The sequence below is a fragment of the Cherax quadricarinatus genome, unplaced genomic scaffold, assembly GCF_038502225.1.
Source record: "Cherax quadricarinatus isolate ZL_2023a unplaced genomic scaffold, ASM3850222v1 Contig2716, whole genome shotgun sequence".
NCBI lineage: Eukaryota > Metazoa > Arthropoda > Malacostraca > Decapoda > Parastacidae > Cherax > Cherax quadricarinatus.
This window is the reverse complement of record NW_027197742.1, coordinates 34,138-48,699: the sequence shown is the minus strand read 5'-3', so window position 1 is coordinate 48,699 and position 14,562 is coordinate 34,138. Positions and strand designations below refer to the sequence as shown.

Here is a 14,562-nt window from a genome sequence, read left to right as displayed (position 1 = left end):
GCAATGTGGCAGATGTTGCAAGTGTATGGTGTAGGAGGTAGGTTACTGAAAGCAGTGAAGAGTTTTTACGAGGATAGTGAGGCTCAAGTTAGAGTATGTAGGAAAGAGGGAAATTTTTTCCCAGTAAAAGTAGGCCTTAGACAAGGATGTGTGATGTCACCGTGGTTGTTTAATATATTTATAGATGGGGTTGTAAGAGAAGTAAATGCGAGGGTCTTGGCAAGAGGCGTGGAGTTAAAAGATAAAGAATCACACACAAAGTGGGAGTTGTCACAGCTGCTCTTTGCTGATGACACTGTGCTCTTGGGAGATTCTGAAGAGAAGTTGCAGAGATTGGTGGATGAATTTGGTAGGGTGTGCAAAAGAAGAAAATTAAAGGTGAATACAGGAAAGAGTAAGGTTATGAGGATAACAAAAAGATTAGGTGATGAAAGATTGAATATCAGATTGGAGGGAGAGAGTATGGAGGAGGTGAACGTATTCAGATATTTGGGAGTGGACGTGTCAGCGGATGGGTCTATGAAAGATGAGGTGAATCATAGAATTGATGAGGGAAAAAGAGTGAGTGGTGCACTTAGGAGTCTGTGGAGACAAAGAACTTTGTCCTTGGAGGCAAAGAGGGGAATGTATGAGAGTATAGTTTTACCAACGCTCTTATATGGGTGTGAAGCATGGGTGATGAATGTTGCAGCGAGGAGAAGGCTGGAGGCAGTGGAGATGTCATGTCTGAGGGCAATGTGTGGTGTGAATATAATGCAGAGAATTCGTAGTTTGGAAGTTAGGAGGAGGTGCGGGATTACCAAAACTGTTGTCCAGAGGGCTGAGGAAGGGTTGTTGAGGTGGTTCGGACATGTAGAGAGAATGGAGCGAAACAGAATGACTTCAAGAGTGTATCAGTCTGTAGTGGAAGGAAGGCGGGGTAGGGGTCGGCCTAGGAAAGGTTGGAGGGAGGGGGTAAAGGAGGTTTTGTGTGCGAGGGGCTTGGACTTCCAGCAGGCATGCGTGAGCGTGTTTGATAGGAGTGAATGGAGACAAATGGTTTTTAATACTTGACGTGCTGTTGGAGTGTGAGCAAAGTAACATTTATGAAGGGATTCAGGGAAACCGGCAGGCCGGACTTGAGTCCTGGAGATGGGAAGTACAGTGCCTGCACTCTGAAGGAGGGGTGTTAATGTTGCAGTTTAAAAACTGTAGTGTAAAGCACCCTTCTGGCAAGACAGTGATGGAGTGAATGATGGTGAAAGTTTTTCTTTTTCGGGCCACCCTGCCTTGGTGGGAATCGGCCAGTGTGATAATAATAAATACGTCTTGCTACTTCTACCTACACTTAGGTCACGCTACACATACATGTACAAGCATATATATACACACCCCTCTGGGTTTTCTGTTATTTTCTTTCTAGTTCTTGTTCTTGTTTATTTCCTCTTATCTCCATGGGGAAGTGAAACAGAATTCTTCCTCCGTAAGCCATGTGTGTCGTAAGAGGCGACTGAAATGCCAGGAGCAAGGGGCTAGTAACCTCTTCTCCTGTATATATTACTATATGTAAAAGGAGAAACTTTTGTTTTTCCTTTTGAGCCGCCCCACCTCAGTGGGGTACGGCCGGTGTGTTGAAAGAAGGAAGAATTTAGTACACTGAAATTTTTCAAATAATTCAACATGAGCAAGTGGCTGACATGCATGTAATATTTATTGCATTAATTAGTAGTACAAAGTAAACTAATTAAAATGGCACCAGAATTTAGCTGCCACAAATTTAAGAGGTCTGAAGCAAGATTGCGCCAATTTTCAAGGAAAAATACTGGTAATAACAAAATGAAAAGAAAACTGCAATGAAAACTTATGCTTATATTAACACATGACAAACTACAAATGATGATACCTCTGCAAGCAAAGCAATGAAATTTACCAACACTTAGGGAAAAGTTATTAAAAGAAAAACCCAATAACCTCCCTAAAGAATGGAGGCTATAAATTGGAAGAAAATGATCACTGCTATGTGCTTTTGGGAGATTCTGAAGAGAAGCTGCAGAGGTTGGTGGATGAATTTGGTACAGGATGTAAAAGAAGAAAATTAAAAGTGAATATAAGAAAGAGTAAGGTTACGAGGATAACAAAAAGATTAGGTGACGAAAGATTGGATATCAGATTGGAGGGAGAGAGTATGGAGGAGGTTTATCTGGAGAGAGAGTTTATCTGGAGAGAGTTCCGGGGGTCAACGCCCCCGCGGCCCGGTCTGTGACCAGGCCTCCTTAGGTCAGTGTCCCAGGATGCGACCCACACCAGTCGACTAACACCCAGGGAAGGATGAGGTGAATCATAGAATTGATGAGGGGAAAAGGGTGAGTGGTGCACTTACGAGTCTGTGGAGACGAAGAGCTTTGTCCGTAGAAGCAAAGAGGGGAATGTATGAAAGTATAGTTATACAAACACTCTTATATGGGTGTAAGGCATGGGTGATGAATATTGCAACGAGGAGAAGGCTGGAGGCAGTGGAGATGTCATGTCTGAGGGCAATGTGTGGTGTGAATATAATGCAGAGAATTCGTAGTTTGGAAATTAGAAGAGGACGTGGGATTACCAAAACTGTTATCCAGAGGGCTGAAGAGGGGTTGTTGAGGTGGTTCGGACATGTAGAGAGAATGGAACAAAACATTGACTTCGAGAGTGCATAAATCTGTAGTGTAGGGAAGGCGGGGTAGGGGTCGGCCTAGGAAAGGTTGGAGGGAGGGGGTAAAGGAGGTTTTCTGTGCGAGAGGCTTGGACTTCCAGCAAGCATGCATTAGCGTATTTGATAGGAGTGAATGGAGACAAATGGTTTTTAATACTTTATGTGCTGTTGGAGTGTGAGCAAAGTAACATTTATGAAGGGATTCAGGGAAACCGGCAGGCCGGACTTGAGTCCTGGAGATGGGAAGTACAGTGTCTGCACTCTGAAGGAGGGGTGTTAATGTTGCAGTTTTATAACTGTAGTGTAAAGCACCCCTCTGGCAAGACAGTGATGGAGTGAATGATGATGAAAGTTTTTCTTTTTCGGGCCACCCTGCCTTGGTGGGAATCGGCCGATGTGTTAATAATAAAATACTGGCATTAAGGATGAAAGAGTCTACCAACTGATCACATGAGTAAAAATAGTATTTGTTACTAAACAAAAGCCTTATAACTCAGCAAATAACAATCACCAAGTGAAAAGATAAAGGTAAAACATAAAATACTTATCCTTCTACTTTTTCCAAGCGAGATATTTAACAAAATTGGAAGCTAAAATATAAATGCATGTAATGATACATCAAGAGATGAATCTGGTGGGTAAGAAATGGCAAGAAATTAACAAAGATTCACATTAACTTGGAAATGAGAGAATAAACTTAAATTTATAAACAAATACATTTATAAACAGATGCTAAAAACCACACCATTCAATCTATTATTGCTACTGTGTAACTCAACAGTTAAAATTCATACCTAATATAATCCAGGGTAGGATATGGCCAGTTTATTGAAAATATTTTTTAACTAAATTCTGATTTCTAAAAACTGTCCAATCTTTTTAAAAATATAAAGCCATTATTATAGTGTAATAGTACTTACAAACAATCCATGCCCATTTTCATTTGGTTTAATGTTGCACATCATATTGATAACCTTTCGTGTCTCCATATCTGTAGTCTCTGGGGTTTCTGATGCAACAGGATCAACAGCTTCGGGTGAGATAGCCCGAGGACGGGACGGAGGCTGTTGCTTGATTCTAAATGCTGTTAAGGGGTAAATCCCAAACCTGAAAAAAGTAAAATATACAAATAAATAATATAACAATGTTCCAATTCAATTCAAATCATTTGATACAAGAGTGCATGTATTAAGGATTATTAATGTGTATAAAATAACAATATGTGGTATATCAATTGCTGTGCATGTAACTGTCTGCATGTGCTTAAAGCTTCACAATATTTTGACTGACAATTCTCTTCATACTTTGAAGTCCTATTCACAAATCAATATACTCAGAATATGCTTTAAAACTTTCATATTTAATCAGCTATTATGCTTTTGCTTTCCTCAAAAGGCAAATAAAGTTCTAACGACCTCACACATTATATGTCAGTGATATTAACATTGTCTACAAAACAAAACAAAAAAAAAAATCCAGTCACAGTTCTGCCTGAGTTTACAGGTGCCACTATGTTATTGAGGCTTTTTGTCACACTTAGTAGACAACTTTTAGAAAGTCCTACCAAAAATAAATTATCCTCTCATGCTGTCTCAATAATCCCTACCTTGGTAATTAGCTTCAATCACTATTTTTTTTATCACAATAATACATTTTATTTCTTCTCCAAGCATTTCATTATGTAATGCCAAAGCCAATTTTTGGTAAAAGTGAAGAATAATTTGTGCACATTATTAGTGAGTCTAACAATGATAATTACCTGTAGACTATTTGTAAAAGATTCTGGGTGCTGTTGTACTCTTGCAGTCTGTTCTGAAACCAGGCTTCCCTGATTAGACTGGCTGTTGTTGCTTGCAGCCTGCAAGCCAACATAGCCATCAAAAACATGGCTGGTCAATTACCTACTAAAGAAATTTGTCAAGTTCCCTCTAAGTTACAGACTGTGGTACCAGAAATATTTCTTACATGTGTTGGGAATAAAATGAAAGGTTTTGGACCTTAGATGTTTACATGTTCTTTAACTGTGCTTATGACACCTCTGTCTTTCTTTTATCATGCACTGCACCTTCTACTATATCTCTCATTTTTTTTGTGCAAATTAGGGACATAACCTTCAAACATTTAAATGCATTAGGCAGGAAAATTTTGTACACAGTTAGCTCCATGAAGAAATGTGAAGATTATAGAGTTGACAGGAAGAGCAAGGAAGTTATCTTATTATCATGTGATACATTAGCTCTAAGGCAGTATGAGAGTTGCAGTTAGTCTTGGAATAGTGATGAGGGACGTGGATGAAAGTCAGTACGAAACTATTAGTAAGTTATCTTGTCTTCAAGAGATAGCTGGAACTACTTCACTTCTGGAGACATTTTATATACATGTAGATATACAATATTTTAAAAAGTTAGTTATTCATCAGTTTGCAATGAGTGTGTACTGTGGTGAAATTAAAAGTAATGATTAGGAAATCTGCACTCGGTATAGACAAAGATATAATGACCATAGTAAAAAAAAAAAAAAAGTACCATACCTGACATCTTCAATGAATTTCTCCAGCTTTTCAATAACAGGAATATCTGCCATGCGAAAAAGCGTTGGTTCTCCACTGCTATGTGTAATTTCTGCTACTACACTGTCACTATGGTACTGGTGTTGAAGCATATCCTCAACACAATTATCTATAAATTTGTTTGCTGAAATGAGAACGGAAAACATTTAAATCTTTACTCATTTAAGCATAAAATAAAGTTTGGGACAACTATCCCTAATGTAAAAATCTTTACCATAGTAAATAATGACAGGAATAAGTGCACAACTGAATCTCTGCCTCTCTTATAAAAATTATATAGAAAAGTCACAATATTATATTTAATTACACTGAGTAGTTAAGCCAAGCTCATTAATATTCATTTCATTTTCATACTGTTTAATACAATGATTCTTAACAATAATTATAACATGTCTATAGGAATGATTACTAAAGAGGGAAATTCGTACATTTCTTAGGGTTGTGTATGAGAGCATGAGCTGCTAAGAGTTTAAGGGAGTGGACTTCAAATAAGACCGGATGAAAGAGTAGTTCTGCGGTACTTGGACGTTGGCTTTGTTCAGGATTTAGGCACTGCTGTATAAAGTCTCTCTGCTGTTCATGCTCCAAGGAATGTATAGTTCGTAGCACCTGTAAAAAACAACAAAAAAATTAATATATTAATAATGTAAATTCTCTTCAAAGGAAACATAATAAAAATAAACAAAGCTTCTTGAGTGCCACAGACACTAGACCAGTTAGCTTACCAACTGTACTGAAGAAATTTATTTTTCCTAGATTTAGTGAAAATATAAATAAGAGATTCCAAAAATTATAGGGAAATATGTTTACTGAGTATACCGGGTAAAGTGTATAGTAGGGTCATTAATAAAAGAATTAAAGGTAAGACAGAAAGCAGGATTGCAGATGAGCAGAATGGGTAGGGGATGTGTAGATCAAGTGTTTACAGTGAAGCTTTATTATCACACCGGCCGATTCCCACCAAGGCAGGGTGGCCCGAAAAAGAAAAACTTTCACCATCATTCACTCCATCACTGTCTTGCCAGAAGGGTGCTTTACACTACAGTTTTTAAACTGCAACATTAACACCCCTCCTTCAGAGTGCAGGCACTGTACTTCCCATCTCCAGGACTCAAGTCCGGCCTGCCGGTTTCCCTGAATCCCTTCATAAATGTTACTTTGCTCACACTCCAACAGCACGTCAAGTATTAAAAACCATTTGTCTCCATTCACTCCTATCAAACACGCTCACGCATGCCTGCTGGAAGTCCAAGCCCCTCGCACACAAAACCTCCTTTACCCCCTCCCTCCAACCCTTCCTAGGCCGACCCCTACCCCGCCTTCCTTCCACTACAGACTGATACACTCTTGAAGTCATTCTGTTTCGCTCCATTCTCTCTACATGTCCGAACCACCTCAACAACCCTTCCTCAGCCCTCTGGACAACAGTTTTGGTAATCCCGCACCTCCTCCTAACTTCCAAACTACGAATTCTCTGCATTATATTCACACCACACATTGCCCTCAGACATGACATCTCCACTGCCTCCAGCCTTCTCCTCGCTGCAACATTCATCACCCACGCTTCACACCCATATAAGAGCGTTGGTAAAACTATACTCTCATACATTCCCCTCTTTGCCTCCAAGGACAAAGTTCTTTGTCTCCACAGACTCCTAAGTGCACCACTCACTCTTTTTCCCTCATCAATTCTATGATTCACCTCATCTTTCATAGACCCATCCGCTGACACGTCCACTCCCAAATATCTGAATACGTTCACCTCCTCCATACTCTCTCCCTCCAATCTGATATTCAATCTTTCATCACCTAATCTTTTTGTTATCCTCATAACCTTACTCTTTCCTGTATTCACCTTTAATTTTCTTCTTTTGCACACCCTACCAAATTCATCCACCAATCTCTGCAACTTCTCTTCAGAATCTCCCAAGAGCACAGTGTCATCAGCAAAGAGCAGCTGTGACAACTCCCACTTTGTGTGTGATTCTTTATCTTTTAACTCCACGCCTCTTGCCAAGACCCTCGCATTTACTTCTCTTACAACCCCATCTATAAATATATTAAACAACCACGGTGACATCACACATCCTTGTCTAAGGCCTACTTTTACTGGGAAAAAATTTCCCTCTTTCCTACATACTCTAACTTGAGCCTCACTATCCTCGTAAAAACTCTTCACTGCTTTCAGTAACCTACCTCCTACACCATACACTTGCAACATCTGCCACATTGCCCCCCTATCCACCCTGTCATACGCCTTTTCCAAATCCATAAATGCCACAAAGACCTCTTTAGCCTTATCTAAATACTGTTCACTTATATGTTTCACTGTAAACACCTGGTCCACACACCCCCTACCTTTCCTAAAGCCTCCTTGTTCATCTGCTATCCTATTCTCCGTCTTACTCTTAATTCTTTCAATTATAACTCTACCATACACTTTACCAGGTACACTCAACAGACTTATCCCCCTATAATTTTTGCACTCTCTTTTATCCCCTTTGCCTTTATACAAAGGAACTATGCATGCTCTCTGCCAATCCCTAGGTACCTTACCCTCTTCCATACATTTATTAAATAATTGCACCAACCACTCCAAAACTATATCCCCACCTGCTTTTAACATTTCTATCTTTATCCCATCAATCCCGGCTGCCTTACCCCCTTTCATTTTACCTACTGCCTCACGAACTTCCCCCACACTCACAACTGGCTCTTCCTCACTCCTACAAGATGTTATTCCTCCTTGCCCTATACACGAAATCACAGCTTCCCTATCTTCATCAACATTTAACAATTCCTCAAAATATTCCTTCCATCTTCCCAATACCTCTAACTCTCCATTTAATAACTCTCCTCTCCTATTTTTAACTGACAAATCCATTTGTTCTCTAGGCTTTCTTAACTTGTTAATCTCACTCCAAAACTTTTTCTTATTTTCAACAAAATTTGTTGATAACATCTCACCCACTCTCTCATTTGCTCTCTTTTTACATTGCTTCACCACTCTCTTAACTTCTCTCTTTTTCTCCATATACTCTTCCCTCCTTGCATCACTTCTACTTTGTAAAAACTTCTCATATGCTAACTTTTTCTCCCTTACTACTCTCTTTACATCATCATTCCACCAATCGCTCCTCTTCCCTCCTGCACCCACTTTCCTGTAACCACAAACTTCTGCTGAACACTCTAACACTACATTTTTAAACCTACCCCATACCTCTTCGACCCCATTGCCTATGCTCTCATTAGCCCATCTATCCTCCAATAGCTGTTTATATCTTACCCTAACTGCCTCCTCTTTTAGTTTATAAACCTTCACCTCTCTCTTCCCTGATGCTTCTATTCTCCTTGTATCCCATCTACCTTTTACTCTCAGTGTAGCTACAACTAGAAAGTGATCTGATATATCTGTGGCCCCTCTATAAACATGTACATCCTGAAGTCTACTCAACAGTCTTTTATCTACCAATACATAATCCAACAAACTACTGTCATTTCGCCCTACATCATATCGTGTATACTTATTTATCCTCTTTTTCTTAAAATATGTATTACCTATAACTAAACCCCTTTCTATACAAAGTTCAATCAAAGGGCTCCCATTATCATTTACACCTGGCACCCCAAACTTACCTACCACACCCTCTCTAAAAGTTTCTCCTACTTTAGCATTCAAGTCCCCTACCACAATTACTCTCTCACTTGGTTCAAAGGCTCCTATACATTCACTTAACATCTCCCAAAATCTCTCTCTCTCCTCTGCATTCCTCTCTTCTCCAGGTGCATACACGCTTATTATGACCCACTTCTCGCATCCAACCTTTACTTTAATCCACATAATTCTTGAATTTACACATTCATATTCTCTTTTCTCCTTCCATAACTGATCATTTAACATTACTGCTACCCCTTCCTTTGCTCTAACTCTCTCAGATACTCCAGATTTAATCCCATTTATTTCCCCCCACTGAAACTCTCCTACCCCCTTCAGCTTTGTTTCGCTTAGGGCCAGGACATCCAACTTCTTTTCATTCATAACATCAGCAATCATCTGTTTCTTGTCATCCGCACTACATCCACGCACATTTAAGCAACCCAGTTTTATAAAGTTTTTCTTCTTCTCTTTTTTAGTAATTGTATACAGGAGAAGGGGTTACTAGCCCATTGCTCCCGGCATTTTAGTCGCCTCATACGACACGCATGGCTTACGGAGGAAAGATTCTTTTCCACTTCCCCATGGACAATAGAAGAAATAAAAAAGAACAAGAGCTATTTAGAAAAAGGAGAAAAACCTAGATGTATGTATATATATATATGCATGTGCGTGTCTGTGAAGTGTGACCAAAGTGTAAGTAGGAGTAGCAAGATATCCCTGTTATCTTAGCGTGTTTATGAGACAGAAAAAGAAACCAGCAATCCTACCATCATGCAAAACAGTTACAGGTTTTTGTTTCACAGTCATCTGGCAGGACGGTAGTACTTCCCTGGGTGGTTGCTGTCTACCTTTGATATACCTTTGAAGAGTTTCGAGAGTTTAGAGTTTCTACTCTCTGAGCCCAGCCATGGGCCAGGCTCGTCTGGTGCTTGCCTGGTCAACCAGGCTGTTGCTGCTGGAGGCCCGCTGCCCCACATATCCATCACAGCCTGGTTGATCTGGCACCTGGTGAAGATACTTGTCCAGTTTCCTCTTGAAGGCTTCTACACTTGTTCCAGCCGTGTTTCTGATATCTTCTGGTAAGATGTTGAATAGTCTGGGACCCCGGATGTTGATACAGTGTTCCCTTATTGTCCCCACCGCACCCCTGCTCCTCACTGGGTTTATTTTACACTTCCTCCCATATCTCTCACTCCAGGAACGGGGCCATCAGCACTGAGTAATATTCTAAGTGAGGGAGCGCTAGCGATTTGAAGAGTGTCACCATTGGCATTATTTCCCTTGTTTTGAAAGTTCTCAATACCCACCCTATCATCTTCCTGGCTGTCGTGATTTTTGTCTTGCTATGGTCTTCAAAAGAAAGGTCCACTGACATAATTATTCCTAGGTCTTTTACGTGTTCCTTATGTTCTATTTGGTGACCCTCTTGAGTTTTGTATATAGTGCTCCTTTTGAGTTCTACATTCTTTCCATACCTAAGCAGCAGGAACTTATCACCACTGAACGTCATGTTGTTCTCCACTGCCCACTGGAAAACCCTGCTGATGTCGTCCTGTACTTTTTCAGTATCCTCTATTGCAGTGACTTTCATGCTTATTTTAGTGTCATCTGCAAATGATGATACAAAAGTGTGCCGGGTGTTTATGTCTATGTCTGTTATGAGGATGAGAAACAGCAAAGGTTCCAGGACAGTGCCTTAGGGCACTGAGCTTTAGACCTCGCTGATGCTGGATCTTGCCCTGTTCACTACTACTTTTTGTGTTCTGTGTGTTAGGAACCAAAAATCCATCTGCCTACCTTCTCGTAATGCCCATGGCCTTTATTTTGTGCGCTATTACTCCATGATCACATTTGTCAAACGCCTTTGCAAAATCTGTGTAAATCACATCTGCATTTTGGTCGTCTTCCAATGCCTCCGTAATTCTGTCATAATGGTTCTGCAGCTGTGACAGACATGATCGTCCTGCTCTAAAACCATGCTGGTTCGGGTTATGTTGGTTGTGCTGGTCCATGAAATTTGTAATCTGCCGTCTCATCACTCTTTCGAAGATTTTTATGATGTGAGAGGTTAGGGCTACTGGTCTGTAATTTTTAGCTAGTACTCTACTACCTCCCTTATGCAAAGGAGTTATGTCTGCACTCCGATATTTCACTTAGATCTAAGCTCTTTCTCCAAAGAATACTGAGGGCTCGTGCTAGTGGTACTTTTCACTTCTTTATAAACAGAGCATTCCATGAATCTGGTCCAGATGGTAGATCTACGTTTGGACAGTTTAACCCTTTGACTGTTTTCGACGTATAAATACGTCTTACGAGCCAATGTTTCTGACGTATATATACTCAATAATTCTAGCGGCTTCAAATCAAGCGGGAGAAAGCTGGTAGGCCCACATGTGAGAGAATGGGTCTGTGTGGTCAGTGTGCACCACATAAAAAAAATCCTGCAGCACACATTGCGTAATGAGAAAAAAAAAACTGATCGTTTTTTTGGAATAAAACGCCGACTTTGAGGTGTATTTTCGTATAGTATTTATCGTTGTATTCGCGTTTTCATGGTCTTAGGTGATAAAATGGAAAACATATTACAGAAATAGAGATGATTTTCATTACTTTGACGATGAAAACGACCTTGAAACTGAGCTCAAAGTAGCGGAAATGTTCGATTTTTACCAATGTTCAGGAGTAAATAAATCACACCACACGTCCAATACACGTCAACTGGGGAGTCTAATATTCTTTCACTAGTGCACTGATATTATTTATACCATTTTTACAATAATGCAGTAGTCTGCATAACAGTAAATTTTGTATTTTTTTGTATGAATAAAAAATCAAAATAGAAAGCAATAATAATATAAGAGGGGCCTAGAGATGTGACTAATGAACAGAGCATATGTTATTTTAGTGCCACGAATGTCTACCTTGTTTATTCTGGACCCTATTTTGAAATTGGCATCTTTTTTAGTTTGCGTGAAATTGGCCAAATTGCCAATTTCTGACCACCATATTGGGTAGTCCAAATTAGTAAATGGGAGGTTTCTTGTACTCAGCTGATAGATAAAATGGAGTTCTAAAGAAATAGCTATGAGTTTGGTCAACTGGAACAATGGAATTGGCTGAAAATAGGGCTCAAAGTCGGCGAAATCGCCGATACGCATATGTCGCCGAGACCGCTAACTTCGCGGGAGCATAATTCCATGAGTTTTCGACCAAATTTCGAACTTTTGGTGTCATTACCATCGGGAAAAGATTCTCTATCATTTCATAAGAAAAAATAATATTTTTTTTTTTCAAAAATTGAGTGACAGTTTCAGAAATGGGCCTGAAACAGTCAAAGGGTTAAGGGTTAATGAATGGGATGACTTGGAGGGCGTATAAATATGTAGTGGAGGGAAGGAGGGATAGGGGTAATCCTAGGAAAAGATGGAGGGAGGGGGTAAAGAGGTTCTGTGTGCAAGGGGCTTGGACATGCAGCAGGGATGTATGAGCATGTTAGACAAGAGCAGTAGTAGTAGTAGTAATAATAATAATAATAATAATAATAATAATAATAATAATAATAATAATAATAATAATAATAATAATAATAATAATAATAATAATAATAATAATAATAATGTCTGAAAGTAAAGTTTATCAAGGTATTCTTGAGCCTTGTGTAGAAGATGCTATTAACCTTGTAACAAAAATATAAATCAATTTCACGTGCCTGTTCTTGCGTGACAACATTGCCAGAGTCACCATTTCCGGGTATCTCCAGTGCAGCCATCTCCAAAGCTGCCATCCCAAATGAGTAGATGTCTACAGCTGGGGTTACTGGAGAGGAATCTGCAATTATTAAAATACCGTCAGTTCTTAGTAATACTACATAGTGTGGATAGTAGTGTGCAAGGATAGATATCACTTTGAATATCTTACTTAACCCTCCCTTACTGTGCTATTATTTCACATCCTCTGTATTCCATAAAAGCAAGAAAAAAAGTATGATGATTAAAATTTTCAGCCACGTATTATTCATAACAAGTGACCCATCATTATAAGCTTTAGGAGCACAAAAACTACCTATCTAGGTGTTCCATGTTGTCTTATTAGCTATTAGCTTTCAGACAGTTCTGGGAGGAACCTTCAAGGGACTCAGTCTCAGGAAATGATTGATAAAACATATTTCTCACGAATGACACACTAAACTCAGCCCATAATGATGAACCTATCTTAACTTCACTAAATTTTGAGAAATATATTATTAGAATGCATACTGCATTCTAATAATACTGGCATACTGGCCCAAGCTCAGACACAGAGACAGAGAGACAGAGAGACAGACAGACAGACAGACAGACAGACACACACACACACACACACACACACACACACACACACACACACACACATGGTGGGGAACTGAAGAAATGGACATGTACAATTCAGTCTGGGGGGTGTAAGGTAGTCACTGCAGTGAAGTATAACCCTCCACAGAATTGCAGGAGACCAAGAGAAGAATATGAAGAGAGCAACAGAGCAATGGTGGACACACTAGCTGAGGTGGCCAGAAGAGCTCACACGAGTAGAGCAAAGTTACTAGTTATAGGCGATTTCAATCACAAGGAGATGGATTGGGAAAACCTGGTGCCACGTGGGGGTCCCAAAACATGGAGAGCCAAGATGATGGATGTGGTACTGGAAAACCTCATGCATCAACATGTTAGGGACACTACCAGAGAGAGAGAGGGGGGAAGATGAACCAGCAAGACTGGGCCTCATGTTCACCCTGAGTAGCTCAGACATCACATATGAAAGGCCCCTTGGAGTTAGTGATCACATGCTTCTGAGCTTTAAATACATAGCAGAGTTACAAGTGGAGAGGGTTACAGGAGTAGGATTGGAAAAGCCAAACTACAATAGGGGGGACTACACAGGTATGAGGAACTTCCTGCAGGAGGTTCAGTGGGAAAGTGAATTGCTAGGAAAGTCAGTAAACAAAATGATCGACAATGTAACAACAAAATGAAAGGAGGCAGAGAAAAGGGTTGTTCCCAAGAGCAATAGAAATATTGGGAAGACCAGAATGAGCCCTTGGTTTACCCAAAGGTATGGGGAGGCAAAAAACTAAATGCACTAGAGAATGGAAAAGTAAAGAAGACAGGAAAATAGAGAGATTAGTTGAAGATCCAGAAACAAGTATGCACAGATAAGGAGGGAGGCCCAGCGACGGTACAAAAATGGCATAACATCAAAAGTTGCCTGACCTGAAGCTGTTGTATAGCCACATCAGGAGGAAGACAAACAGTAAAGGACCAGGTAATCAGGCTGAGGAAAGAAGGTGGGGAGCTCACAAGAAATGACCAAGAAATATGTGAGGAGTTCAACATGAGATTTAAGTATATATTTACAGTGGAGACAGAAAGGACTCTGGTAAGTGAGAACAAGGAGGTACACCAACAAGAGATATACCAACAAGTGCTGGATGAAATACACACAACCAAGGAGGAGGCGAAGAAGCTGCTAAATGACCCTGATACCTCAAAGGCGGTGGGATCGGACATCTCTCTGTGGGCCCTTAGAGAGGGAGCAGAGATACTGTGTGTGCCACTAACAACAATTTTCAACACATCCATTTAAACCTGGGCAACTACCTGAGGTATGGAAGATGGCAAATGTAGTCCC

General features: G+C 40.0%; 1 protein-coding gene across 2 annotated transcripts; it reads right to left on the bottom strand.

Moving 5' to 3' along the window:
* Positions 1–3,551: 3,551 nt before the first annotated feature.
* On the bottom strand, positions 3,552–12,750 carry LOC138851904 (nuclear receptor-binding protein homolog). 2 transcript variants are annotated; one of them, XM_070081430.1, is made up of 5 exons: positions 12,608–12,750; positions 5,669–5,849; positions 5,202–5,364; positions 4,431–4,529; positions 3,552–3,778 (listed from the first exon to the last, which is right to left on the bottom strand). In XM_070081430.1, exons 1-5 carry the CDS (start codon positions 12,680–12,682, stop codon positions 3,571–3,573), a joined length of 726 nt encoding a protein of 241 aa, XP_069937531.1. In that variant the 5' UTR covers positions 12,683–12,750; the 3' UTR covers positions 3,552–3,570. The 2 variants fall into 2 exon arrangements, with proteins under 2 accessions (XP_069937531.1, XP_069937532.1); XM_070081431.1 differs by lacking the exon at positions 4,431–4,529 and having other exon boundaries at positions 3,556–3,778.
* Between the last annotated feature and the right edge of the window lie 1,812 nt (positions 12,751–14,562).

Bases quoted from the DNA above. Each gene is read 5' to 3' on its own strand.
- LOC138851904 (XM_070081430.1), bottom strand. From the start codon at position 12,682: ATGGCAGCTTTGGAGATGGCTGCACTGGAGATACCCGGAAATGGTGAC. The intron at 5,365-5,668 runs GTACGAATTTCC...TTCTCATTTCAG, and splicing joins CATACACAACCCTAAGAAAT to CAAACAAATTTATAGATAAT. The intron at 3,779-4,430 runs GTAATTATCATT...TACTTTTTTCAG, and splicing joins CTTTTACAAATAGTCTACAG to GTTTGGGATTTACCCCTTAA.